Source organism: Megalops cyprinoides, chromosome 6, assembly GCF_013368585.1.
Source record: "Megalops cyprinoides isolate fMegCyp1 chromosome 6, fMegCyp1.pri, whole genome shotgun sequence".
Taxonomy (NCBI): domain Eukaryota; kingdom Metazoa; phylum Chordata; class Actinopteri; order Elopiformes; family Megalopidae; genus Megalops; species Megalops cyprinoides.
Genome location: NC_050588.1, coordinates 16,755,420 through 16,782,793, shown reverse-complemented (window position 1 = coordinate 16,782,793; position 27,374 = coordinate 16,755,420). Strand labels below are relative to the sequence as shown.

Genomic DNA, 27,374 nt, shown 5'->3' with positions numbered 1-27,374 from the left:
AATGCTTGTTATAGTTTAAGGAGTCCTTGCTTCACGGGGGTTTCTGGATGCTATTTAAAATATCTGTCCCTATAATACCAGAAAATCCGATATTACAAAGGTCATCAGGCTTTCTGGTTCCTCCTTCACACAGAACAATAGTAATTGTGTTGGCCCTGCATGTGGCTGAGTAACATTTATTTGGTCAAAGGACACATTTCTTCCTCTTTCACCAATCTTGTGCTCGTGCTTTCTGTGAATGCTGTGCAAAATTTCTTGGAGTTAATTGATTCCTGTTTTTGCATTGTTATCCTATTGAAGCTTCCAAATCTAACAGCCTCAGCAGCCTGTCTGTAGTGTGGTCCAGCATGGTCTTGTCTGGCCATAAATACACACTTTGCTTTTTTGTCAGATGTACAGCATGAGAGAATGTTATCCCCTTGACTGTAGACTTTCAGATATATCTATTAGAGTTATTCTAGGGCATCAAGCATAATACCCAGATTCTTTATGAAGTCACAAGTCACCTGAAATGAGTTTTGCAGCAGGTCCCTCACGCTTGCATAGATCTGTCATGGGAACCATGAAAATGAAGAGCACTATGGCATAGTCCAAACAGTGTTGTAAGATGATGCTACCCATTGGACATCCAAGGACTCTGGGAAACTGTTTATGAGGCAGATTCACATTCTCTCTTGGGTGACTGTTGGTAGAGGGAATACAGTTTGTTCTTAAATATTGTAAAAACAATAAAATAATATTTTTTTTATTTTTAGTACAATGTCAACCAATTGGACACTTGTTTCTGGTCAAATACTTTTTTTTTTTTTTTTGTAAAGACCTTTTCCCTCAACATAAAGCTCCATCTGAGCAAACCCCAGTCAGACATTCCCTCAGAGAACCATTGTCAAGGCCACTACTGTGTTGTAAGCAGATTAGTAGAAGCTCAATGATTCCTTCTGTTCTGGTAGAGTCAAATTCTCGGCATCTTATATTGCTCCAAGTCATGCTCTCGTTGATAAGAATTGTGAGTTTTGGCCTTGTGGAGTTTGTTGGCTATCAGTGTTTGTTTTTTGAAATGTCTGCACATGTTACATTACAGTGAAGTACTCTACCAGTGTTCACACTTTTTGCGTTTTGCAAGTCCAGGAATTCTAGATGATCTGCGTAGGCCCTGTTGTTTTTAGCAATGTAGTAGGCAGAACACACACTGTGTTGAAGCAACAGCCTCCTCTGGTGCCTTGAGAAAACTTGCATCTAATGAACATTTTTTGTTGAAGACAAACTGCCATTTTTTGAGTTTGAGAACTATTGTGACCATTCATCTTCATCCGTAAGAATATCATATGCCTCTCTTTGATTTCTCCTTGTGGAGAAATTCTGCAGTTCTGCCTTTTACTAAAGAAGCTAACTCAGGGAGCCCTTTCTGCAAGCACCTTGTGATATGACGTCTTAAAAAAACAGACAAAAACTAGGCACAAAAATGAATGGTTGAGTTTCAGTACCTACTGAGAAAAAAACAAAATGGCAGATTATGCTCCATGACTGCTAGTGCTGCTTTAGGCTGTGTTGCTATTGCTGCTCCTGCTTTGGGCTATGCTCTGGTAATCGCTGCTGTTTTGGGCTGTACTGCTGTTACTGGTGCTGCTTTGGGCTGTGCTATTGGTACAGCTGCTGCTTTGGGCCACACTGCTGGTCTTTACTGATGTACCTAATTCCACTCTACAGTATATTTTAGGTATTTGAAATTTTAGGCTGCTTAATCTTATGTTCCCAAGCAAGCTGCAAGCAAGCTACCTTGCTGATTGTGCTTGCTAGCTAGTTAGCTAGCAAATGTCAAGGCTAACCCGCACTATTAGTTATTATTACAATTAATAAGTTAGTGACCTGACATGAGTACCCCCCCCCCCCCCCTTATTTAGTGTCCCATTAAATGGGCATACTCTAATAGCCTAATTTGGATTTTTTTACTGATTAGCAGAAAGAATATACCCCTTAAACAGAATAAATTGGAATTGGAAATTGAAGACGATGATTTTGCTGTTAGCTGTTAATTTGTCCATCCGTTGAATGCCGTTCTGAAGGTTTTGTGATTTGAGTAACATGTAACTTGGCATTTTTGTATGTTGAAAATGTTTTTGTTGTGATTGAGAGGCTAGTCTATTTGGCTAACCCCATACCAGTGTGGGGGAGAAATTTATTTAGCTTCAAAAAATTTTACAGAAATAAGTTTTTTCTCTCCATTGTGACTGGTTTGCATTAAAAAACAAAAACTTAAGTGATGACAGAACGTCTTTCATGATAGAATCATTTCATAAAATGACTACTGAGTTCAATTCAAGTGTTTTTTTTGTATAATATATAAGAGACTACTTTGTATGAGCACAGCAAATTATAGTGTGTGCACATAAATGAAAAACAAACCTCCCATGTTGGTTAATTGTTTTAATTGGCACCACAATGCATCAAAAATCAGAAGTTACAAAGCCTTATATTGAAGGTTGATATGACTTACACAAAAGATGACTTGCTGTTAATGACATCAAAAGAAAAGATAAAGGATTTTACCTCAGGATTTTCACTGCATTGGAGATATGTCAGCACATGGTGTTGACAAGGTAGATGAATTTACTGTGTTTGTGTGTTTAAGGGAGATGTGCACGAGAGATCGTTAAGTGTATGCGTCAGTGTGCGCAGGGGAAATTGAAATGAGACACAATTAAGTGTGTGCCATGAAGTGCTGTAGAAATCGTGTGAGTAGAACAGGGGGGGGGGATGTGTTGCCAGGGCTACAAAATGCAAGTAGAACCCTCCTTTTTGCCCTAACAGCTCCCTCTTCAATACCAGGTCTTAAGTGTCTAAATGACATAGCCCCTCCATACACATCCAGCAATTACAGAGGACCATCTGATAATTCAGTAACATTTTCACTGTTCTGCTTTCTATTGTTCTGATTGTCTAAAATAGGCTATATCATATTCAATCTAGGGTACTGAGGAAGAGAGAGGGAAGGAAAGAGGAAGACAGGGGAGGGGGGGGGGGCTGTGTCCCAATCCAAGTATGTGAGGGAAGGTCCGTATTTCAGACTTTGTCACACAAGTACTCGAGGAAGGAGGGGAGGGATATTATTTGGGAACACATTTAGGGCATGCTCTGCTGTTATCCTTCCACTGCTGTGGCCTGTGAGGAAACAACAGTAACTCAAATATACAAGAAACCACAGAAATGGCTGAAGCTTCAACGTTGTGTTGGAATCATGCTGCTAACAGTGTTGGAAACCATTAAATACTGAGTGGCCACTTTATTAGGTATGGCTGCCCTTTCCATGAAATAGACTGCTCAATCAGTGGCAGCATCACATGTCCAGACTATGCTATTTAATGCAGGTAGGCAGGTACCTATGGATTGTGTGTGGGTGCAGTTCACAGGGTGGCTGAGCAAGACAAAAGATTCCAGTGTATTTGAACACAGCATGCCAGTGGGTGCTGGTATGAGTATCAGAAGGAAACAGCAACACTGCAGGGGTTTTCACGCATGACAGTGTCACGGGTCAGCCACCCAAGGAAACATCCAGCCAGTGGCAGTCCTGTGGCTTGAAACGGCCCACTGATGAAAGAGGCCGACGGAAGCTGACGCGGCTTGTGTACGACAACTAGCCGTACCTTGTCACGGATGGGGTATGGCAACCAACGACCTAACAAAGTTCCGCTCCTGAGAGGGAAAAACAAAAAGCTGCAACTGAAGTGGGCTAAGGAACACAGACACTGGACAGTGAAGGTTTGGAAAAACATGGCCTGGTCTGATGAATCTCGGCTCCTGCTGTTTCATACTGATGGGAGGACCATGACATCGTGAAAACCACATGATTCCATGGATCCATCCTGTCAGGTGTCAACAGTGCAGGCTGGTGGTAGCAGTGTAATGGTGTGGGCTGTGTTTGTGTGGCACACATTGGATGCCTTGGAATGAGTAGAGCAACGTTTGAGTGCCACAGGATATCTGAACATTCTTAACATTCAGGTACATCTTGTCATGGCAGTGGTGTGTCCTTCTGCAAGTGGTCTTTTTCAGCAAGATAATGCTCCATGCCACAGGTCTAGCATTGTCCAGAAACGGTTCCAGGAACATGACGGTGAATTCATCTTAATGCAGTGGCCTCCCCAGTCACCAGATCCCCATCCAACCAACTATCTGTGAGATGAGATAGAACAAACTATTTGGAATGAGCTGTTTATTCCACCACCAGCCAGTCTGCAACAGCTTGGGAAGCTGTAGAGTCCACATGGGCCAGGTTCCCTGTGCTACACTTTCATACCTTGTTGTGTCTGTGCCCTGATGAATTCGGGCTGTTCTGAGGGTAAAAGGGGGACCAAGTCGCTATTAGGTGGGTGTACCTAATAAAGTGGCCACTCAGTGTATGTGGATGTCTTCTCCTGCACTGATCTTTTCTATTATTTATGAGTTTGGAGATTGACAGATAGCTCTGAGGTAAAGTTCAATCAGTCTGCAAGAAGCAAGGTTAGATGTGGAAAAGATCTCAGTAAGGAGGCAGTGATTGCAAACTCTGACCCCTGTTAATCTTCCTGCTATAACAATGTAACACATGTAAACATTACCTTGTGTGTCGCTGAAGTCAGTGGGCTAAGTTGGTCACTTTTAAATCCGGCTTTATTACAGAATAGTCTAGTGATGGGTATAAAACATTTTATTTTTCTAACTCTTGACAAAGCCACTTGTTAACCAGATAAACATTATGGTGGTTTAGATGAGTTTGAGCCTTGAAATCTGGCTGCAGGCCTTTTGGGCGCTGCTCTGGCTGAAAGCGTGTATGAACCAGTTAAAACATAATGCAAAATAATTTCTGCTCACTTGTAATTAAAATGCACTGCAATTGTCAAGCCCAATTTTACCATTGTTTTAAAAGAAATACTCATTCATACGGTAAAATTCAAAACTATCTGTGGTAATTTTTTAAAAATGGATTTCTTGGTGTTCCTGCACTTGGTTGGGGCTCTCATAAAAATTCCAAAAAGACATGCACAAACCAGGGGTGGACAAATCAGTTACCTGAGGAAACCCCTTTTTTTCCCTGGGCAACCAGAACTCAACATCTGGTTGCCCAGTGGACAACCAGCAAATAATGGAAGAAAAGTTTTCTTCTCCTTTCATCTTTTTCTTCCCCACATTCAGTTCAGTTGGTTGAAAGTAAATGTTGGGGTTCAGGAAGTCCACTTCTGAATTATTACTCATTACCAGTATTACGTGTGAATTTTAATTTTCTGTCCACTGTTATGCTGCCCTTCCGTTCACACCTGCACGTGTGAACGGTGCTGGAGAATTTCTACTCAGTGATAGCTACACCTATGTGGATATCACACATTAAAAAAAGTTAGACAGATGAACATATTAAGTGTGTAATACAGCTAAACACTTTGGTAATTTTAGCAGTGCTTTTGCATAGCGAAACTAGGAGACAACGACATGCTGGGCATTTTGGGGAATTACTGGTTGTTTGACTAGCTTAGCTAGCTTGTTGAGGTTGGTTAGCTAACACTGGTTGGTCATATCGTGTGTTTAAAATTAGCAAAGTTTACAAAAAAATAAGTTGGGGACTGCTTGGCTAACATTGCATTCTCTTTTCCTGAGGAATTTTTAGCTATGAGAAGAAGGCTGCACAGCCAGGAAAATACAGATGAACACACTAGTTACAGATGGATTTCAAAAGTCAGGAGAGTTGAGTGCCAGTGGCTCAGCAATGTATAATGGTTCTGGGTGGATAGATATGATTTTGAGATTGTTTTGCCATTTTATTGTCAAGCGTTTGACCACACAGGTAGAAAATTATTGTTTATGAAAATGTACAGGCATACATATTTGAAATAAACTGCAATATTTGTTTCATTTTCTAAATTGTATTCCTTTTTTTCTACATACTACTCACCTTTTTGTAAAAGCACAAGTGCAGATAATTTCAGGTGTATTACTAAAGTAACTCAAAAACTCAAAAATCTGGGCAACCGAAGTGTGATCCTGTGCAACCAGATTTGGGATGTTGGTTGCCCAGTGGACATCGACATGAATTCAAGATTTGTCCACCCCTGACAAATGGGTACTCTGTGATGCTGGACAGAATGGATCTTGAGATATTGCCCCAAACGTGAAGGGTACATGCATATGCACTGGCTTGACAGGAACAGCTAAGTGAATATGAGTATCTTGTACAGGTTGGGATACCCTCAACCATGTGAGTTGTGACACGTACCTTTTTGTGCTTTGGGCAGGTGAGCAAAAATGCAGGTTGGCACAAAGGTGAAGTTGGGCAGGGAGGGAGGGGGAGAGGAGTGAGGAGGAAGAGAAAGGAGGGCCGTTGGCTGTACTGTCAAATCAATCACGTATTCAGCCAAAACGTAAGAACAAGAGCAGAATTCACACTCGGGAATGCTAGGACTGATATTTACAATCAGTTCATGGTTTAGTTTTAGTCCATTAGTTCATGGTTATTTCTGGTGCCTTCTGAGTTGCAAAGACTTACTCAGTAGATGCAAGATATTCTTCAATCTCACAGAAAGCATTGGACTCTGCAGTTCTGTTCAGGTCACTTTTGTGTCATGTTGTATAATACTGGGTTTTTCTGAATTAGGTCCATTCCCCTTCTCTCCCAGCCCCCACGGCAGAACATGATGGGTCGATTTAATTGGACTTCTGTGTTTGTAATGAACATTTCAGTCAGACCATATCTGGCTTTATGTGTGCGAACTCCATTATCTATTGACCAAACTGTCCTCTGCTGAACCACTATTCACAGCAATACATCATGCAACTATATTAATGTAATTTAGTAATCGCAAACCCAGGTTTAAAACTACATGCCCCTTCTTTCAGTTTTTGTAATGTGACATTATGAGCAGGTTTAAAAATGTAGAAAGTCCTTAAATAGAAGGAAAGCACAGGTTTGAAAGACAATGATCGGTTATCAAAGACAAAAGGAGAAATGTGTGGAAAAATGGAGGTCAGTGCTCCAACTAGGAAGAACATTTACCTGCTTTAAATACAGTGAATAGTAAAGTTGCAGAGAGATGAGCCTACAACCTTTTCATTTATTTTTCAGCAGTTTCCTGGATTTGCTTTCTGGTTCTGGTTTTGCGCTCAGCCCCAGTGATAGCCTGTAGGAGCTATGTGTTGGCCAGCCTTGCATATTTCAGGGGAAGGACTTGTAAGAGCAAAGTTTCATGAAGATGAAGGAAATGTTGGAAAACGCTGTCTGGTAGGCAAAGGGAAACGCATGAGCTAAATGTATAGGTCTGAAAATGAAAGCCAGTTGGTATGTTAGTCAAACAAACCTGGAATTTTCATGAGAAACACTGTCCCTGATTATGCAAGTGAGTCATTACTTACTTTTTCTTGTGCCTTGTGCTTACATTATCCTGATAGTGATGGTCACCAGACCTGTTATCAGACATGACATAGTACCAGTAATTGATGTATGATTTAGAGAGCAGGGAAAAGCCCCAGTTCAGTATGTACAGAGCTAACAGAGCTAAATTGTCACTGTTAACTAATATTTACATAAATCACCCCTGTTAGAGGTAGGCCATTCCGGCCATAAATACCATGCCCGGTGAACAGAAGGTGCAAGGTGTAAATTTTTCATAGTAATGTCAGTGACAAGAACTTTGAACAACATATTGCATGCAATTGTTAGTGGAAAATCACCACCTTACATGGTTTTTGAAATGGTGTAGTGATGCCACACTTAGTTGTTTTATATTGTTTTGTTGCAAATCCAAGAGAACTGACTATGTCCTTGCTGTATGTCCCAGGTATGTGAAGCATACTGTGTGAAACAGATTTTTAAATCACTTCTGATTTTTTTAGAAGCGCTGTAGGGAAGTGCAGTGCAGTGGTCCACTTAGTTTGCTGGATACTTTGGACATGTAAAAGCCGGCAGACCTGCAGCGTAAAGTTAAGATGGGTTTATTGCCATGGATTTTACATGCAGGTGAATTGTCATGATTGGAAGGCAATACAGTGATCCACAGCCCAGTATAGGTGCTTGGCATGAGGTTTATAAGCATGCTGGCAACATCAGTGTTGAGCAAAATTTTTATATTTAAAATTTATTTACATAATTTATATGTATTTACATATAGTTAGATGTTTTTAATTTAATAATGGTTTTACTGAGGTAAATTTATAATGGTTTAATCCCTCATACAGTAGATGATTTTTCTACTGTATGAGGGATACAGTGTTTATGATCTTGGGTTGTGAAATAGAAAAACATCTGCAGTGAATTTGCATAAGCATGAAGCGATTATCCTGCGGTTGCATGAAGCCTCACAGTTCGCCCTCAGGCAGGCATTCCTTGTCTGAACTGCATTAGATGAGCAGTTAATAGATACTCTCTGACAAAAAAAAAATGTACTTGTGGAGGGTTTGTAGTACCACAAAAGTGTAATTAGGAGCCTAATTGTGACTGGTAGGTGACAGATGCATTGTAGTCATTTCTGTATAACTACTTGTAAGGTGTTAGGGAAACATCTGAATAGCATGATGGCTAAGTCAGAAAGACAGTGCGCTACAATTATAAGAATCACATTCATCCAGGGTGACTTGATTCATAAACAGTTGTTACTTAAAGGGGATTTCCAAAACATTGATAAAATTGACATCACTGTTTTTACATCTCTGCAGGAGGGCATCTACTGCAGACAGAAACATTGAGCTGATACTTTAATAACTACTATTGAGTAGTTCATGCAGTGTTTTATTGTTATATTATTTTTTACATATGTCAGTTATGCATGATTCCACCTTATGAGCACCTCACTTGGCCACTATGAGAGACGTACTACGAAGAGGTGTTATATTTAAAGGAAGAAAGATGGAAATTATCGGTGTAAATGTTGCAAGCTGCTGTTAAAAGCCTTTTTTGGTTGTGAGGTTGGGGGTTTGGGGTTGTCTGGAGTCATGGGTAGTAGAGGTAGGCCTGGTAACCTTTCACAAGATCAACAAATGTCATAGTATGAGCAATGATAACAAGATATACTCCAAAAGAAGCATGAATACACAAATTGTACACCATATTATACATTGTACAACTGGTCAGTGTTATTCATTCACAACCTCAGATGAGCTGCATTCAAATAAACATCTGTTCCTGGAGTTGAAAGAGTTCGGTGCAGATATCAGGTGCTTCTCCAAGAGATTTGCCATGACCCTTAAGGACTCACATAATACTTGCACATTCATAGAATAAGTGTGCTTGTGGTTTCTATGCATATTGTCATTGAAAGGAATGTGGACCAGTTGCACTTTAGTTAATTTGGAAGCCTGCTTGTTGTAAAATCTGGGTTTTAACTCATACAGTACTTTATGATTGTTGGGAACTTGAATGTATCTGTGCCCTCGCCATCACATTGCATTAAACATAAGGGACTGCAGAGGTTCAGGGCAGCCTGTTAGGTATTGTTGGTTTTGTGTGAAAACATGAAAGATGGATATTTAAGTGGAAAATAATCACACACTAATGCTGTAACTGTTGTTCTATAGCTGCAGTTATAGCTGTGACGATCCTTTGCCTGAACCAAAGAGAGCACCAGCTGTCTCCATATGTTAAGTTGCAGAAGGTTCATGCATAGTAACCTTTCCCACAGCCTGCCTTGAAAAACTAATTTTTATATCATTCTACAGTGTGATTAAATACCACAACATGGTTACAGCAGAACACATTGCAAATAGCACTTTGTCACCCTTTATTTTTGTGATTGCCAATTTTACTACTTGGCTTGTCTTACTATGATAACCTCTGCACTTGTGGGAGTGCGCTAATGGTTGAGCAGGGCCTCGCCAAATATTATGTTCCGATACGCACGCACACACACATGCATGCCAATGTGACTATTTTCTGCTAGGTAAGTCCCTCAGTACACTACGGTGAGGATAGGTCCTACACTTTCGTCACCCAAGCAACTTGCAGGCACCTGACAAGTTTCAGGGTGCCAAGAGCAATGTGACAAGGGAACCTGGCCGAGCTACCCAGCCCTGTCCCCAGCAGAAAGAAACCAGTTTGTTCTGCCTGTTGGCTCCTCGTTTTTAGATAAACTAAATATGTTCCAAGTTGAATGTAGAGATATGGTGTTAACATTTTATGAATTCTTTGTTGGGATTCTAAAGATGCCTAAAAGAGATGCATGTGTTTAGGGCTGGGTGATATGGGCCAAAAATCACATCTTGGTATTTTTAGGCTGAATGGCGATACACTATATATATCGCGGTATTTTCTACGAAGTGGGATAAATGTTCAGTTGTAAGTCAAAGCCACATGTGAGATGTCACAAGCACCTTTATTAAAACAGACTGTGATCAAAATAAAATGCAAAGACAGGGTTTCCTTCCCTGTTTGAAAATATACAGCTGCAAAACATGTAAATGAATAATAATTATATCGGCAGTGTGGACTGGCGCTGTGTCTCCCTCCATGTTGTAGGAGAACTTGTGTGATCGAGTGGGGGTTTGTGCACAGACGTAGAGGGAGAGTGGGGCCAGGGTTGCGCAGAGAATGTGACGGTATACTTTCGCTCTCATGTCTGCCATTTCATCACAGTTGACTGGTTGACTTCACAAGCTAGCTGAATCGCTTGCCACAATAGCTAGTTAGCTGGCTTGCTGGCTACAACAGCTTGCTAGCTAGCTAGCTTGCCAGCCGGCTCTGTCACTGCACCACCACTACACTTGCTACTAACAGGATAGCCAAACTTGCTTGCTGTTTTCGCGACCAGGCCCCCAGAGCGAAAAGTTGTAGGGCAAAATTCACAAGGTGTTTCATTGTGTGGAAGCCTAGCGTGAGAAAAGAGAGATGCAAACACTGGCATGGCTTTATGGAAGAAATGGGTTATGTAACACAACATCAGACTATATCGATACAAACAGTATTGTCTCATCCTATATCTCATTTGAAAATATATCGATATACCTTAAAAAGTTGATATACTGCCCAGCCCTACATGTGTAATGTACAGTTGGCTATGTACTGAAGCAGTCATGATAGTTTTCAGTGAAGTCAGACATACAGACTGATACAAGACTCACACAGAGTCAGACATAATTTTAAAGAACTTTTAAATTTGTGTGTCAGTGAATCATGATTATTGAAGTGCAAGCATTGACAAGTATTGGAATTTTGCTCAAAGAGATTAAGGTTAAGTTTAAGATTAAAAATGGGTAGAAAGACTAACCCTTTTGTGAAGTGGTGGTGAAGCTTTTTCCCCACTGAAGTTAGACTGACTTAAATAGTGCAACTCACAAATTTTTTCTACTCTAAGGAATTGATTCCAGGACTACACGTGTTGCAGCCAACAGAACAGTAGTAGCCTAAACAAACGCTAGCATTAGCAAACGCACATGTTTAGCTGGTGGCTGTCTCTGCAAGACTCAAGAATCAAAAATGAACATTAGCTACATTTTGACCTTATTCTAGGGTTGTGCTGTAGTTGTAGCTGTAGACTGCTTGAGTTCTGTTCAGAAATTTTAGGCACAGTTAACAAGCTAAACTGTGGTGGTACAGCTGATAATATCCCCTCACAACCCTCTCTCACCAGGTTTAACTGGCTGTTCACTGCCAGTTCAGCAAACACGCTCAGGCACTTCAGTAAATCTTCTGCTAAATTTCTTTTAATCTGTCCCTGAGACTGAGCCAGTTGTTGGTTGATGCGCTGGGTCTAAAGTTGAAACAGAAAGTAACATATATTTGTTTGGCGCTTTTGATAAGCCACAAGAATGACATGTATCTTGTGTGGCTGCTATCAGCTGATCAGAAGCGGTAGAGCGGGATAAGGGAGGTGAAGTGTGTTTGTGTGTGTGTACGTCAATGACTGCGTCACTAACAGGAAGGTGTGGATACCACACCCTAAGTCTATTATCAGGCTGTCAGTGTCTGTTAGCTCTGAATGTTTATCAGGCATGTCAGAGTCCATTCGCTGTATGGTGTGAAAGTGGGTCACACACACACACACACACACACACACACACACGCATGCAGGCTCTCTTGCTTGTGCATCTCTGCAACTCCTTGCTCTCACTCAGAGCTTAATACCTCATAATAACACAGCCAGACCAGCCATTCTCTCTGCTGTGTACTCATCTCCCCCATGTCTTGATGCTGCAGAGGGGGTGGTGGCACTAGTCTACTTATCTCCATGTCACTCATCTCAAATTTGAAGTACTAAAGATTGTACTTTGTGCTTCTCTAGTGACTACCATGGACCCATGGAAGCTTTTTTGATAAGTTAGGCTTCCTCCTCATCTCTGTTCCAGTAGCTGATACCTGTATGATCCCATTTGGGTGTTTCAGTATCCATTCAAAAACCCTCAGTTTGACATCTTCTTAAAACTACTAAAATGACTTTGCTAATTCAGTTCTGGTACAGTGCTCCCCTACACAAGGCTAGAAGCCAACTTGATGTCATAATCACAAGAGGCTGCACCACCAGCTGCCCCGAAGTGACCCCACTTAAACTCTTTGACCTTTACTCCGTCTCCTTCTTGCTTCTGCTTTCACTGGGGCCTGCCACATAAGCTCCTGCACTGGTGGGCATGTTCTGTTATGACATGTATACCCTCTCTCACACAATCTTCTTAGGTAAGGTGATTTCCTCTGTTTCAACAGTGGAGGCATTTTCTCAACTAGCTGTGGACACTGCAACTTCCTCATTGTCCTGATCGACACTGAAATCATTATGTCAGCTCACCTCGAGGCCTCCAAAGTCACCTGCTTCCCACCAACTGGTTGACTGAGGTACTATGCACCAACAGGACTGAATTGCATTCAGTTGAAAGGAAATGGACGTCAAACCTGCCCGATGATTTGATCAAATATCAGCATCAGTATTTTCAGCATTATCAGTATTTTCCTGTCGCCTGGTCTGATATGTCTTCCTTCTTTCAAACAAAAATTCAGGCAGCTTCAAGTCTACTTCAAGACTGGAGTGACAGACTAATGCTGCTCCCTCCAAATGCTTACACATGGCCCAGTGACACTGTAAATGGTTCCTCTAGCAACATATGATCCATTTCCAATACTGACCTCCTACATCTTTCACTAGATAATAGGCTGATCACACGTCTGCTGGACCCCATCCCCTCTCCTCTAATACAGGTCTTTGCACCTGCTCTCCCTCTATTTATCTCCTCCTTGCTAAATTCCTTCCTGACCTCTGACTGCATTGCCAAAGCTTTCAGAAGGGACCGAGTCAAAAGACTAATTACAGACCAATCTTGGACTGCTCATTGGTCCAAAATTACAGAACTTTCTCTCCTCTCAGTTCCCTCAAAAACCGTGGAACAGGTTGCAGCCTACCATGTATCACATTTCCAGGCTTCCTGGCCTGGCTTAACGTTATCTTCTTGATCTTAAGCAGTCTGGTTTCAAAGAGACCCTCTTAATGGAAGCAGCCCTTCTGTCTGTACCCGAGGTACCCATATCACCTAAAGCTGCCTTCATGTCCACCTTCATAATCCTCTTCACTCTGTCTGTTGCTTTCTATACAGTTGAACATGAGATCCTCTTGGCAGCCCTGGCTGAACTGGGCATCTTGGGCACTGCCATTAAATAGTTATCATCATACCTTTCTCCTTTCTTATCTACCAGGTAAGGTACCAGTAAGGTACACCATGGGTACACCATACATAAGAAAAAAATTAGGAGCACAGAGAAGCCAGATATACATGACTCATGATAGGAAAACACAGTAAAATTAGTAAAAAAAATCAAGGAATATAAATGGGATAAATAAATAACCTAATTAAAAGTTAAAAGAACTCTTGCTCAAAGGCCATCTCAGATGTTTTTAAATAGATTTAAAAACTGGCAAATAACATTTTCTTCACAGATAACAACATTGACACAGCTGCAGATTCCTGCTTTGTAACATTAGGAAATTTTGCCCATTCCTTAATTCCAACAGGGCTCAACTGGTGGTCTAGTTCCTTGTTCTTTCCAAAATAGACTATTGTTTCTCTCTTCTCGCTGGCCTCCCTACAAGTGCCATCAGGTCTCTCCAGCTGATTCAAAACGCAGCAGCTCGACTGGTCTACAAAGCCCAGTACTAAAAACTAAAAACTAAAACAGTGGTTATTCCCTTTTAGCAGTGTTACCCACAGTGAAGCTACATTTCAGGAATGGCTCGGGTGATCTGCAATGCGTAAAGCTTTTTGTCTAATGTTATTGCACATGCTGTTTTGTCTGCATAATATTGTCTCCCAGATGATTGAATGTGAATGTAAAAGTGGATGATGCAATTCATTGATGAATGTCTGCACAGGCTTCTTTGAGATCCTCTGGCTGTCCTACAGTAGTGCATTCAGAGGCCTTTTGCATGTCACCTTAAAATTCTGACATGTCATTTAGCTATCAAAAAAGGTATGAGAAATATCTTTGATTTCACGTTGGATAAATACGGTTTCCCTCAAGGTATATGATGGAGTTTCCATATTAATGTACAGTTCCAACAATGAAAAAGTACAGCAGAATCAGGTGTCTCTGTAATTCAAATGGCATGGATGCTTGGCGAGGCCAAAAAAGCCACATTTTGGGGACTTTGTTTTATCATTGTAGAATATGATGGGAAATAGTGGCTTGCTTATATGTTGAAGGTTTTCATAAACACATTGGAGGTACAAATGAGCTTTCTTCATCCACAAAGACAAGCTCAATGTGTAAAAATAGATTATTTATGGTACTTAACATCAGTAATGAGATGGAAAAGAAAAAAAATCTCACGTTCTTTTGACCTTTTGTGGAGCTTGTGATTAAGGTCAACGACAGAATCTGCCCTGTGTGACACCATATGCTTTAAAAGGATGTTGTTTCCATTGGGTTTGACCAAGTGCCAATGTTAGTGCCTGCAGCCTCTCCCCCGAGTAGCCATTGATCCGTAGTGTTGCGAGCGCTGGCTGCCCATCAGACCAGCTAATACAGTTTGTCTGTTTTGCAGTATATAAAGATGATTAAATCAATTGCCCTGTTGTGAAATGAAGTAGACAGCCATATCGGCGGCTTCATCACTTGATCTATGAGGCGACTGGGATGAATGTACAACATTGTAGCAGAGATTCCACCTGGGTTCTTCATTTCACGCTGTACTTAGGATGCACCCCAAATTCCCCTGGACACCTGTGTTCACTAACTACACTCACACAGGAGCGCTCCACTCACAATATTGAGTGTGTCCCAGTTCCATAGGAAACAAGTGGAGGACGCTTGTTGCACCCTCAGCTTGAAAAGTCTGGAATTTTGTGTGAAAGTCTTGAAAAAGTCTGGAAAAAAGTTTAGCTCATAGTAGAATTTGAGAGTCTGCACAAATGCACATAATACGTAAAATACGTAATATATGAAGAAAAGCAAATAAAAAGTTGATATGATTTCGCTAGCTGGTCACATAAATGTGCTGGAGTGATATCCAATCAAAGCTCGTGTTACCTTGTCAACTTGAGTAGGCCAGTCACGTTATTTGTTGAACGGGCGTCCGAAACTAGGAAGTAAACATCTTGCATGTGTGAAGCAGACAACGCACTCCGTGAGAGGACGTCCAGGTAGAATTTGTTTTATATTTTGTTGTTTCTCTTGACAATCTGATCAATCTGAATGACTACAACCTGTATAATGCACCATGAAGATCGCAGTTGTAACATTAACTACAGCATATGGCTAATGTTACAGCAAGCTGCGTTAGTTTGTCAACTGCTAGGACTTGGTCTGTTTAGCAAATTAACAGTAGCAGAAAAAATTAACTTGAATCAGATTAACTTTATCAGTGTCATGTCATATAAATATGCAATAAGGCCATGGCTGCACGTCCATGATGATGATGTGCAATTGGAGCAGTTTGTACATAGACACGTCTGTGCATGGTAACGTTAGCTTCCACGTAGCTATATGAATTAGTAAACTTTAATCCATCTGTTCTTATGCCGTAAGAACTAGCTTGCCTGCAGTTAGTTAGTGTTTCATACGGAGCAAGCCTTTCCTTTAACAATGAAACTCGCAATGTTGGTCTGGACCGCAGCCTGCTGTTACTAAGTTGACACAGGTACCTAGCCCAGTGCTGCCAGCAGAAATGGGTAGTTGCGTGTTTTCGAACTTATGGCTCCAACACCCGAAGTTTAAAAATTGGATTGCACCGGACCCTAAGTCCAACACAAAAGCATATTGCAAATTTTGTGCAAAAAACATTGACGTTGTCAGCATGGGAGAGGCAGCATTGGTGAGCCATCTCCAAAGCAAGAAGCACTCAAGTCTGGCTGCCAGTGCATTGAGATCACCGCCGGTGTCTAGCTTTTTTCAATCAAGAACTGCTTCACAGTCCAGGTACGATACAGTTCATTTACTTAAAAAATGTCACGTTACTACACTGTAGGCTGTCCTCAAAGATGAGTGCAAACAGAGCTTGTGTATGGCTCTCTGGTGTAACATTATGTCTGACTAGCTGAACATGCTGACTGACTGGGATGTTAGCTGCAGTTACCTTTATGGTAACACACATTTCAGTTGCTAGTTCATTAGTAATACTGTTAAACACACACATACAGCAATCTTGCTGAGTGCCGCGAGCCTCTCTTTTTGCCACCCAATTTCAATTTGTGAGGACTGGCTTGATAAGAAATATTTTTATTTTGAATTCAACACAATTTAACAGTACCACAGTCTGTGGCACAGACTAGCCACCATAATAATCACTCTCTGTCCCAGATTGTTTCAACAAAAGTGAAATCATACCAAACATGATGCTTTATTCCAGCACTATTGTATTACAATAGAATTCATTAGTTTAGGTGTGCCTAGTTTCTGCAATTGAGTGAAAATAGCTAAATCTGATTTAGCAGTGAAACTGCATTGTGGTCATTCATCCATCCATTCATTGATTCATTCATTCATTCATACTTTTATTGTTCTGACTGTGCTCTTGGTGAAACATGTTCGTGTAAAGTTGATGCACTTTTTTGATTTTCATTTTTTGTACGTTTTAAAAACATTTTTGCTAGTAAAACATGATTAACTGTAAATTCTGCATTCATTCCTTCATTCATTCATGCTTTTATTAAATTTAACTTCAACTAAACACAAAAGCTACACTCTCAACAAAAAAGTATGCACGCAAGCACAAAACTGCATGAAGTCAAGGTCTTAAAAAAATAATGATCAGTTTTGAAAAAGTCTGGAAAACATCTGGATTTTTTTATTTGGGAAAAGGGCAAGCACCCTGAATAAGAAAGTGGTCGCAAAGTAAAGGAAGTAATCATTTGTTTCTGCCATCATGCCTTTCATGAGGACAGCAGGACAGTATGTTTGCTCACTATGCTTGTCTGGTGGCTCCAGAAGTACTGCTCCATGTTAATTTTGTGAGTGTGAACGGGTAATTCATGATGACGTGTTGTCAGCTAGCTCCACAGAAACTAATTTATTACACTACATCAACTGAACATCTACAATTACTAGGAGGAGGCAGTCATTGTTTGTAGATACTTCATAGAAAGAAATGGAAATCTGACATTTTCCATATTGCCCTCAGACATCCGTATCTTTTATCTAAACTAGAGTTTCTCAACGGGGGTACCGCCCCCCAGGGGGTGTTCGGGCAATGCTGGGGGGGCGTTGTGAATGAGGTAGCTGAAAAGGGGGCACTCAGGCATAAATTGGGGGCGTTAGTGACAGTTATTCATCACAACTTTTAAGCTTCTGTCAGTACAAACAATGTTCATTTGAGTTTGAAATAAAAGATATTCTGATGTTTTTGTGCGAATGATTAGGCTATGTAAGCGATACCGCAACTGTCTCGATTTGGTTAGCTCCGGTGCGCTCAGGCTCAAGCTGACGTCTCTGTCTCCTGTGGTGAAAAAGCTGGCAGCGAGCCACCAAGCCCAGGGCTCACACTAAAAGCCTCTGCTTTCTTCTTAATTCAGTTCAGTTCAGTTCTCAGTTCAGTTATTCTAATTCAGTTAATTTCAGCCTACTTTTGTTGTTTGTTAGGTTCAGTGAACTGGTCTTCGGTCTTCAATAAAATGACCGTTGGAAATTTGGATGTAATATAAGTTAAAGACAGCGCGAGGGACCGCTGCTTTTTCATTGGCCAGGCAATTAGTTTCTGTTGTTCACGTGTTTGATTCCTAGTCTTGGAAAAAAGCTTTTGTGTGTTTGCTCAAGTAGTTTCTTCTGTTATTCCTGTTTTTTGTTCGTGATCTTGAAAACAAAGTTTTGTGTGTTGTCCTGAATTTGTTTGAATTTTCAAATACATATCTTTACAATATTTTTTCAATCAATTCCCAAAGTGTTGTTGTTGTCGTTATTGTTTTTTCCCCAAAACGGCAAGAGGATCATGATGTTGGCGTTGGTTCAAAAAAGGTTGAGAACCACTGATCTAAACTATGGCATTTGATTCTATTCTAAGTCATGTAGTACATTGTAGTATGTACCATGTAAGAATTAGTGGCACTCATAACTAGCAATCAATGTCTGTGTCTGTAAGTAAATTCACATGTACCAACAAGCATATAAGTATCTATGAATTGTTTTGTGTAATTTTATGAACCACTGTACCCTAGCTGAACCAAAACTGAAAAGCAATATGTATGTAAACCATTCTACAGATAATGTAGATTTTGTAAACTCAGCTGAACCATGGATTATCGGTTTAGTGAACGTTTATAACTTGTATAGTGGTTGTGTGAGCGCATATGTTTTGTGCAGTGTTTGGTTTATATGTGTTCAGTGGAGTATGTGATATGTCTTCATGTAGTTGTTTCATCAGTGAGTTAGTGTGAGTGTGTTTTTGTTAGTGAGATTGTGCGTTTACATTTGAACTTGGTATAACCCTGACATGCACACACATTTTCTCTCTTCTTCTCTCCCTCTAGCTCCCCCGCCCAGTAGATTCAATCGGAGAGTGTCAGGTGAGTTTGTCTTTCCTCCATACATCTGCTCTCCCTCTGTGTGTTAATGTGTGTATGTGCCCACAGCACAGTAATTACTGAGGTATTTCTGAGAGCTTTGGAGCACATTTCGTCATTAACAGCATGATGATGGAGTACAAAGTCAGATCAAAGGTCTCAGTTCTTATTGAATGTGCTAAGTGTCAACTGATTCAATTTACACAGCTCTGGGAGAGCATTAAACATCATTGGACATTCTTAAAAATGCACTCAAATAAATTCACAATCGTGACCCATGACGGGTCACAAAAATGTTGCTACCCTTATCTTTACCAGTGAATGGCACTGCTACAATGTGTGCCCCACAAAACATTTGGAAACTAGTGTTTAATGGTTATACATTCCAAAATGATACCTTTTAAGAGTCATTCTGCCTTGACTGTCCCAGTCAATGGATTGGCATGTTGGTGACACCATGCTGTATTAGGAAGTAAAAGGGCTGAAGGGTAAATCTGGGAACAGTGTGTGTGCTACAGTGAAAGTGTTCCCCAGTGTGTGTTTGTATGTTACAGTATAAGTGTTCCCCACAGTGTGTGCAGAAGCCTATAATCCTGACGATGAGGAGGAGGATACCGAGCCTCGGGTTGTGCACCCCAAAACCGACGAACAGCGCTGCCGATTGCAGGAGGCATGCAGAGACATCCTGCTCTTCAAGACCCTGGACCAGGTGTGCATTCTCTTCTTTGCCCCTCTCCCTCTCTGATACCTACACACACATGAACACATATGTTAACACATGTTTACAGCTTTTCTCATTGACAGACTCGTTGTCTGCTCGGTTTCAGGAGCAGTTTTCACAAGTGTTGGACGCCATGTTTGAGCTGCGAGTGCAACCTCAGGAGCACATCATTGACCAGGGTGACGATGGAGACAACTTCTACGTCATCGAGAGGTGTGTCAGAGGGGATCAGGACACATGCATGTCCGCTTTCAAAGAATCACAGGCACAGACATACAGGTTTACAGTGCTGTCTAAGTACTGTCTTCACTCAAAACCTCTTTTTTTTTTTTTTCTAGACGGCATTGAAACTATTTGATCCAGGTTTTATTTATGGATTATTTTAGAATTTATGGATGTATATGTATTTGTCTGTGGTGGGGAGGTAATTGGGGCAGTATAGGAAACAACGGACCTCTGTTCCAACCTCTTCCAAACTCATCAAACCACCAGTTTTGTTTGGCAAGCCAGGTTTTTTGGAGCTGGTTAGTCTTCAGTACTTTTTGCTAGTGGGAGTGTGGATCAGTTTGGCTTAGATGAACCCAGAATTTGACCCCCCCCGCTTTCTCTCTTTCTTTCTCTCAGGGGAGTATATGACATTGTGGTACAGAAAGACGGACAGGGCTGTTGTGTGGGCCAGTACAACAACAAAGGCAGTTTTGGAGAGCTGGCCCTTATGTACAACACCCCCCGAGCAGCAACAATCATCGCCACCACGGAGGGGGCACTGTGGGGCCTGGTGAGATAGCAGAGCCTGAACACACTCCCCACTGAACACGCATTCCTGAACACACGCACTGCCACAACTGTTCTTACTGTCATGCTGACATGTAAGCTCTCAGGGTCTTAGTAAAATCCACCTCTTTTTTTCTTTTCAAAACCACTGAATTTCTTCCAAACATTAAGTGAAATGATGTATTATAGGAAGGGGGCACCATACTGCATCACCAGAAATCCCCTTCCTTCTAGGGCATGTAGTAGTACTGTATTAATTCCTCTGCAGCAGTCACTTTAGCATGTTGCAGGAAAGGCTATACAACTAAAGCTAAAGCGTCCTATAATTTTACACTGGATAAATCGTTGGAAGCTTGTGTTGCAAGTGTGTTACCTCTGTGCATGTGGCATTTAACAAGTTTGTGTGCCTTTGGCATGTTTGTACATGTGCGTGAGTGTGTGTATGTGTTGGTGTATGTTAGAAAATTTATGACCGAAAAAACCATTCAGCCCATCATTCTGCCTAGTCTAGTGTAACTAGCACTGTTTAAAGCCTGGTCATAAACACTTTAGGCGTCTTTGCTAACATCCCTAGTAAGCTATTCCATAATTTTTTTTTCTCTGCATGAAAAAATAATTCCCTCTGTCATTCTGTATGAATTGACCTTTTACTTATTTCCTCTTGTGCTGACAGAACTAATCTTAAAATAACTTTGGTTGTCCACTCTTTTAATCTCTTTACAAAATTGAGAGCTCATTTATAAGTTTCCAGAGGTCAATTTACACAGGTCCTTGTAATTGGGAAATTATTTGCCCATTGGGCATTATAAGTCAAATATACTGGATGGCAACAAGAGGTTGTGAGCAAGTTGCAGGCGATTTAGTCCCATTGGAGCATCCTACTAAAAGGGCATTACAGTAGTCTAATCTAAATGTTGTAAATGCATTGGCCAGTTTTTGTGCATCTCATATGGAGAGAAAAGAGTTTTAAAAGAGATTCTGGTCAGTTATAACCCCATGGTTTTAATATGTATATTTGGGGTTGTTGAGTGGTGTTATGAGTTTTTGGAGCACAAGACTCTTATTACCGATATGATACAAAGTTGTGTGTCTTTATGACAAGTCTTGAGATCTGAAGATCGTTAACAGGCTTCACTGGTACATACAGCAACATGTTATTGCTGTAGAAATGAAACCGTATTCTATGTTCACTGATGATATTTCTAAGCATGAGTGGCAAGAAGAGCAGCAGCCCAGCAGCTATACAAACTGAAATCTGTCAGATAAGTACAACCTTACCCAAGAAAACTTGCTTCCCTTTAGACCGACAGTGCATTCAGGTCTATTCAAAATGATATGGTGTCTGTTGTGTTGAAGACAGCACTCGGGTCTAGAGGGAAAGTTTTTTTGTGATGATAAAATGATGATTAGGAAAACCATTGTTTGGGAGACATGGTCATTGTTGATGGGAACAAAAAATTGTAGGCCTTGAAAAACATACTGAATTGAAAAACTTCCTCCTCTTTATTCAGGGAATGGGACATCATTTCATTCAATTTGGGAATAATGTCATTTTCTGTATTAATAACTTGTAACTAATTTATTTTAAAATAAGTGCACTTTCAGTAACAGTTGCCTTTTACAATCAAAGTAGTCCCTCTTCATATTTTTATAAAAAGCCATTTATCTGCACTTTTTTGATTTATTAAAGTACATAACTTGCTGGCTAACTCTTTTGCCAAAGATGTTTACACATTAAGTTACATTCTGCTTTGGCCAGGAGCTAGATCACACTCTCAGGAGGTCTTCAGCCTTTTCATGTGTGCATGTAATGTTTACAGCCTCTGATAACTGTCTCTGACAACTACTAACTCTCTCTTCTTGGATGATATGGCCTCATGGGTATCCTTAGAATCACTGCTCAGGTCCTTTTCCTGCAGGGCCTGGAAACAGCTGGCAGCTGCACTTTATAGAATGACGCCCCCTTATGACTTTTCTTACTGTTTTGATCAATAATCACACAGCTCTCTCACACTGACTGCTCCAAAGACTTTCTCTGTGGCTGGAACACAATCTCTCAGTGTATAGTGACCAGTTTCTGGAACTGTAACAATTCACTATTACAATGGAGCACAGCCAGCTAAATAAAATTAGTAGACCAAAAAATATTGAAGTAATGTTAGTTTTATACCAGTTTGGATTGTCAGGTAGAAAAAGCTGGAGGCAGGAAAAAAAAAAACATAATAAATTTTCCCATCAACCGTGTCACTGCAGAATTAACTAGTTTGGTCTCTTATTGTAAGAAATTGCTTCTCGCCCGCAAAAGTTGACAAAATATTACTGTGAGTGAATCCTGCTTGCCCATCCTGCATGTCATAGAGCCTATATGACCTTAACCTTGGTGGATAATATTCAGAGCAAGAAAAAAGCACACAGACACATCTGGAGCACTGAGCGGAACAGGTAGCAATCGTTCAGGCAGCAGAAAACCACAGAGCAAAGGCAGACAATATTGTTTATTGTGTCTATACCGTGTGTGTGTGTGTGTGTGTGTGTGTGTGTGTGTGTGTGTGTGTGTGTGGGGCATGCTCTGTGTGTATGACCTGTATCTGTTTGTCTCAGGACCGTGCCACATTCCGCAGGCTGATTGTGAAGAACAACGCCAAGAAGAGGAGAATGTACGAGACCTTCATTGAGTCCGTTCCCCTGCTGAAGTCCCTGGAGGTACATGTGAACAAGTGAAGCCGTACAAGGGAAACCGTATATTGTGTAGAGAATAAAGCATGGTGGGGAAGTGGTGATGTTTGGGTTTTTTTTGTTTGAATATAAGAATATGTAAACAGTAAGAGTTCAAATTCATGACTACATTTTTCTGAACTCTCTCTCAGTTGTCAGAGCGGATGAAGATCGTTGATGTTTTAGGGATGAAAGTGTTTCAGGATGGAGAGCAGATTATCATGCAGGTATGGAGCCCATTCAGTCTCTGTCACTGTGTATCACTGTGCATACCTGTTTCATGCACACCATTATATATCACCATAGGCATAAATATCACTGCAGGCATGGGGGGATTATTCCTACAGGAGCCCTTCAGTTTTTAGTATCCCATATTTTTATTAAACAGCATTTCTCTTTAGTGTAACAAAAAATATTTCCCATCATCAGTCATAATCACTACTGCCTGTAGTAACTATCATTGTTGCTGATAATCACTATAATCACTCACAATCACTACTCTTACTCATGATTAGGGAAGGGAGTTTTTCAAACCACATTACCTGTGGGGCTTTTATAGTTTAGCCTGTTATCCTTCAGGTGTCCCTGTTGGCACTCCAATCTCAGACAACAGCAGAGACATAAGAAAAGAATTTTATGTAAGAACTAGGGATTCATCACTGTAAAGTAAAAAAAAGATGGCTAAGGGAGGAGGAAGTGAAACATGAATAACATTAAGAGGTATTTCTTTGAGTGAGTGACTATAACAATAGCTGCCTGGTGTGCTAAATAGTAGGCATGAGACGAAATTATCGTAATTTCAAATTTTGTGAAGTCTGAAAATGATGAGATGTTCCGTGGCACTGAGAACGTACAGTACCTTAGAATAAAACTGGCCTGAAAGAAATTATTTTTCTTTCCAAAAAAATATCACCTCAGTGGAATGATTACTTGCTTTACTTGTGTCCATGGGTCCTCAGCAGTGCTATGAAAAAAGTCATTCTTAAACGATTAGTGAAATTTAACGTTTTAACAAAATTTAACGAAAATTAACATTAGCTTCAACCCAGTTTGACGTTAGCATAGTCTAACTTTACTAATTATATGATCTGTAGTAATCTATTCCCCATGAAAATGCAACTGAACATCTCTTTTGAGATGTTGTTCTTGTAATAAGCTAATAATTAAACTCTGCTTTGTAACTTTGAAAGACTGTGAAATAAACAAAGATGTCTCAAAAGCCAGCTTGTTAGCTAGTTTGTTCACTGGCTTGTGAATCCAGCAGCACCATTTAGATAACGTTAGGGAGGTTACTGTAAGTACTGTAACAAGCTAGGTACTAAAATATGGTTTCATGTAGTCAATACAAATTATTAATTTTGGTTTCTCTTGTCACTTTATGTAGGCTTGAGCAAAGTAGAGTTCAGCCAATAATGGATTTGTACCATAAAAGTGATATGTGGCGCTGACACTTACGGTATATCATGAATATTGGTGTGGCTAGGGGCTTGATATCTAAAGAAAGCTGTGTTAATCCCCATCATGTCTGTGTTGCATCGATGGCACTCAGGTTGGTGTAAATATCTGTACATGTCTTTGTAAATGTAAATGTAAAAGTTGGTGTAAACGTCTGTAATATCTGTGCTGTGCTCTGGTTGACAGGGCGACAAGGCTGATTGTTTCTTCATTGTGGAGTCAGGAGAAGTGAAGATTATGATGAAAAGTAAAGTAAGTAACACTGCCTCAGGTAGGCAGCTCATTCTCTGTGCTTTTTCACGCCTGTGGACCAGCATAATGCTCACATCACAAGCTTTTACAGTCTGTATTGAATGTGATGAACAAGCTTTTACAAACATGCCTACATATTTTATTAGTTGTTTTGTAAATAAAAATGAAAATCATATTAGCGAATACTGCTGCACTTTTTTTCTGATGCTGAACATTGTATTTTAACAGGACATGTTGGAGTTTTGTAGGTGTATCTCTTTTCCAGTGCATTTATTTGAGGATATCAAATGTAACTCAGCACCTGACGACAGTACAGTAATCGACTTGTATGTTCGTTGTGAATTTGCATTGATTATGACACAATTACGGCACATCACGCAACTGTGTAGTGATTACCCATTCTCAGTGATGTGCACAGTCCTGTCTTACTAAAAAACTATGACATGTAACATCTTAAGACTTTTGATCAGTATCATCATAATACTATATTCAGTCATTTTACATTTTACCACCGCATGTACTATCAATAGATTACCTCCTCTGAGAGAGTGCTCGACCCCGAGCTGAATTGCGGTCACAGATCATTGGAAACTTTTGTTTCCCTGGTGTGCATGTGATGAAAGCATGATCTGTACATTGGCGCTCATCTAAAACGTCAGAACTGGGGACACGTTTATTCACGGAACTTTGAGTGAAAACAATCGTTCTCCTGATTAGGGAACTGTGCAAAGGTCAGGAAACACCCTCTATTAATCATTTTAAAGGAGGGGCATATCCATACTAAGAATATGTGCTTTCATGTGCAGGATTAAAAAACAAGATAAATTCCCCAAATTTCTCTGATGAAATTCCCATGTAAAATTTCCAAATTTTGAAATGAACCACAAATTTGCCACCCCTTTGCAATCCTACCTGTGAGGTACTCCAGATGTACCTGTCTGTTGTGTTTCTGTCTGCTGATGTTAGTTTAAAATTAGCAAGTTAGCTCCAACACCAAGGTTTAATGTTAGCTTTCTAGCTTCCCGCAAAGTTGGCATATTCCTGTGGCTAGGATGCTGTGAGACTTGAGGAGCTGAAGAGCTCTCATTTGGGACAGACTGCGTGAAACTGAGGGAGTTTCTGTCCTCAGTCTTTGACCCTGGGCTTTTGGTCCCTTCTGTAGCGGGACAGTTGAGCAGTGACAGACCTGGATGGTCATGTGGTTTAGCCTGGCAGTGGAAATGTAGAATATCGTCTGAGCTTTTTTTTTTTTCATGTAATGTTCTGAACACTTTTTAGCCCGTAGTTCCATCTCTCCTGTTTTTCTCTACCTCTTTCTCTTAACCTGTCTCTCCATCCTTCTGTGCCTTCAGACTAATGCTGACAAGCAGGATAATGTCGAGGTAGAAATTGCACGCTGCAGTAGGGGGCAGTATTTTGGAGAGCTGGCCCTGGTCACCAACAAACCTCGCGCTGCTTCTGCCTACGCTGTGGGAGAAGTCAAGTGCTTGAGTAAGACCCTTTATGTGTGTGCGTGCTTGTGCGTGTCTGCGTGCACGCGAGCGAACATAGCTAACTGTACATATATCTAGATATGTGTGTGCATGTATGTTTGTGAGTATATTTGAGAGAATATGATTGTGTTGTACATATTTGTGTATACATACTTGTGTCTGTACATACTCGTAAGTGTGTGTGTGCGTGTGCATGTATGTGTGTGAGACTGTGTTTTACATCAAGTAATGTATCAGTAAAGAGAATGCGGATGTGTGAGTTCAATATTGAGTATTGCATCAGTAAAGAGAATGCAACTGTGTGATTGATATATATATATATATATATATATATATATAATGTGTATTGTATCAGTAAACTCTTGTTCTGTCTATTCCTTTTTAAACCCCCTCCCTCTAACTCTCCCTCCCCGTCTCTCAGTAATAGACGTGCAGGCGTTTGAGCGCTTGCTCGGCCCCTGTAAGGAGATCATGAAGAGGAACATCGCTCACTATGAGGAGCAGCTGGTGGCTCTGTTCGGCTCCAGTATGGATCTGAGAGATTGACAGCCGCCATAAAACCGTGCCTTACTAACATACACACGTACACACACACACACACATACATACACACGCACGCACACATGCACACACACACGCACACACACGCACACATACACACACACAGTCACATTTATATGCGTACACACACTGGCTCTGGTACACACACACACACACATATATATTCTCACACACATGTGCACGCTAACGCACACACACACAGACAGTCGCTGTCACACACAGTGACTTCATACATGCGCACACACACGCTGACTGTCTCGCATGAATACTCACACACTCACACACTTTGTCATTCCCTCGTGTTCCAACATGACTGCGCTTTCACTCTCACCAATAAAAGCATTAAATTCTGATTGGCAGTGCACTGAACAGCTTTGCCTCATGTTTTTTGTCCTCCAGGAACACGACTGTAGACAGATGCAGCGCCCTTATACCCCGATTCTGTGTGTCTTTGGTAGATACATAGCAGTATGTCTATTAGA

At 40.7% G+C, this 27,374-nt stretch overlaps 1 protein-coding gene across 1 annotated transcript in view; it reads left to right on the top strand.

Annotated features, from left to right (window-relative positions):
* The window catches only part of LOC118779104 (cAMP-dependent protein kinase type II-alpha regulatory subunit-like), a 46,965-nt gene extending 19,991 nt beyond the window's left edge, over nucleotides 1-26,974 (top strand). The window contains 9 exon segments of the mRNA XM_036530997.1: nucleotides 18,889-18,924; nucleotides 19,494-19,630; nucleotides 19,749-19,855; nucleotides 20,267-20,420; nucleotides 23,018-23,119; nucleotides 23,284-23,358; nucleotides 24,773-24,838; nucleotides 26,191-26,329; nucleotides 26,753-26,974. Of these exon segments, the coding sequence (XP_036386890.1) occupies nucleotides 18,889-18,924; nucleotides 19,494-19,630; nucleotides 19,749-19,855; nucleotides 20,267-20,420; nucleotides 23,018-23,119; nucleotides 23,284-23,358; nucleotides 24,773-24,838; nucleotides 26,191-26,329; nucleotides 26,753-26,877 (941 nt within the window). The 3' untranslated portion in view covers nucleotides 26,878-26,974.
* The last annotated feature ends 400 nt before the right edge of the window (nucleotides 26,975-27,374 follow it).